General features: G+C 35.3%; 1 protein-coding gene across 1 annotated transcript in view; it reads left to right on the top strand.

Moving 5' to 3' along the window:
• The window catches only part of LOC138861270 (high mobility group nucleosome-binding domain-containing protein 5-like), a gene marked incomplete at its 3' end in the record, with an annotated part of 2,785 nt that extends 293 nt beyond the window's left edge, over positions 1-2,492 (top strand). The window contains exon 2 of the mRNA XM_070120221.1: positions 1,898-2,492. Within this exon, the coding sequence (XP_069976322.1) occupies positions 1,913-2,492 (580 nt within the window). The remainder of the gene's footprint in view (positions 1-1,897) is intronic.
• Positions 2,493-2,500: the final 8 nt, after the last annotated feature.

The following is a 2,500-nucleotide window of genomic DNA, read 5'->3' as shown; positions in this document are numbered from 1 at the left end:
GTGTCAGTTGCGTGTTGAAATACCTAAATTAACAGAGAATGTGGGGTGTGCCTGGATATTCCCAGAAGTCAGTCATACTGATGGATTTTCTTGTGGTTTGAAGAAAAAGCCAAGAAATTCGTATTGTTTGTTAGAAGAATCATGTTTGTAGTTGTGTTTATAAGTAAACAAGTGTAAATCTTAAGTGAATGAATAGATAAGTAAGTAGGTTTGAGGAGAGAAATTAAAGATTGATTAGACGAGATTTTTTAGGGCCACCTAAAACCAGTTTAGCTTTAATAAGAGAATTGATTTATAAAGTAAGTTCAATCTTGTTTTCTAGGTTTTGTAATTGTTATTTTTGTGATTTTGAAAGGAATATGTCTTGTTTAGCTCTCCTGTACTTATATGTGATTTGTCTCTGTGTAGATATGTATATAACTTTAATAAATTTGTTGTTAGTGTTGTAAGAGTGAATATGAAGAGCAGTTTTTAAATTTCTTATTTAAATTTGAATGGCAAATGTTGCCGAATGAAGCCTTGTTTAGGATAGTACGGCAATTCTCAGTTGTTATTAGGAGTTCTCGAAGGTTGAAATGGATTTTGCCAAAGAAGGCTTAAAGTTTTAATGTGAAATTAATATAAAAATAGTACTGTATAAGGTGATATAGTTTCTGTACTAATAAACCTTAGTAGAGGTTACAGAGACTGATGTGCATAGACATAAATGGACACAGCCATATTATAGAGCGAAAGAAATAGAGTGGGATAGAACATAGTTTAAGATGCAGAGCCGTCTTATTTATCGGTAAATGAAAAAAAACGCAGAGACTAAGTTCAGAACACCCTTCCACAGCCAGAATTCCTTGTTTGTCTACTCATCTAAAATGCAACGAGAGAATTTAACTTGCTCTCTCATGTGCAACTTTCATTATTTGTGTATGTAGTCGGAAACCGCAAATATTCATAGAACTCATTAGTGTTGGAAATATTCATTGTCTACTGTGATTCTGTTTTATGAATTTTGTTTTCACCTCAACCTTTATTAATGCAATGCAACTAAGTTCCCATTAAGTGTGGGGGTTGTAAGGGGAAAACAAAGTGCCTCTGATGGGGAATAATTCATAAACCGAGTTAGAATTGAATTGTTGGGTTATGCTTGGCGATATTTAAGTCTATGCTGGACCAAGCGAGGTGAGGAAATGATCAATAATGACTGCAATGGAAATTTCAGGGGAATTGTGAGAGCAAAGATTGATATTAATTACAGTGAAAAGGAAATTTTGGCAAAGTAGATGATATACAAAACCAGGAGTAAATAATGTTCTATGTAAATTTGAAATATATAGTGTGCTATCATGATACATTTTTTTTCATGAGCGAAGGGTGGTGTGTTTTGTATTGTAAATAGTACTGAAGTGAGGTACAGAATATCTAAGCTGATACTCATTTTAGGATCACTGCATAACTCCTAGTAGCCTGAATAGGTAGTCACTAATTTTATAATTAATTTTCATTTTACATGAGTTGAGATTCTCTACACTGTTTAGGTATATTATTTCTCTTTATTTTTGTTGTGTAGTTGAATTTTATTTTTGTAAATGTGATTATTATGAGGCTAGTTTTGGTCATATACCTAAAAGTGTAGATACACACATAATATATTTTTATGTTTTTCAGCCGTATTAGGAAGATATTTGTGTAGAAATACAAATATATCTGATGAAAATTTAATTGAAAAATATGAAAAAAATCTACACCTTAAAGTTTTTCATTCTTAGTCATACCTCTTTACATTTGTGATAAAAAACTCCTTTGATCTGTCACACTTGAGGTATTCCTAAAGTTCAGAACCTAATTCATGTGTGTTGTTGCTCCCAGTCATCGCAAGCACTAAAGGCTGAAATCCTTTTTGCAGAAGTTGCAGCTCATAATGGACAAGCCGGAAGCAGAGAGCATGGAGACAGATGATGCAGAGAATCCTTTGGGGGAGAGCTTGGAGGAACCTGGTGCGGGAGAATCAAGTGAAGGAGCGAAAGAGAGAGGTGGTACAAACGATGAAGCGAAAAATAGTGATGAAATTGAAGGAGTGGAGAAAGGAGAGAGGAGTGAAGAAGAAGCAGACATAGGAGAGAAGAGTGAGGGGGATAAAGATGCAAGTGTGGGGGATAAAGACACAAGTGTGGGGGATAAAGACACAAGTGATGAAGTGAAAGAAAACTGCGATAGTAATGAAGTGCACGCTGACAGAGACAGTGCATCAGAGGAGAGCTGTCAGAAAGACATTGATAATGTGACAGTGCATGAAAGTGAACCAGAGAAGGAGCAGGAAATGGAGTGTGGAGTAGACCCGTTACTTGAGAATAAGGAGAAAGATGATGGTAATGAGTGTGGTGAGGGAGACAGAGAAAATGCAGACAGTGAAGAAAATAAAGGGGATTCCAGTGTTAGCTTCAGGGAGTGTGAACTTGAAAAAGACGAGAATACTGGTGACAAAGGAAATCTCGAAGACAGTAAAGAA

The sequence above is a fragment of the Penaeus vannamei genome, unplaced genomic scaffold, assembly GCF_042767895.1.
Source record: "Penaeus vannamei isolate JL-2024 unplaced genomic scaffold, ASM4276789v1 unanchor3821, whole genome shotgun sequence".
Classification (NCBI taxonomy): domain Eukaryota; kingdom Metazoa; phylum Arthropoda; class Malacostraca; order Decapoda; family Penaeidae; genus Penaeus; species Penaeus vannamei.
This window is presented reverse-complemented; position numbering and strand designations above follow the sequence as displayed.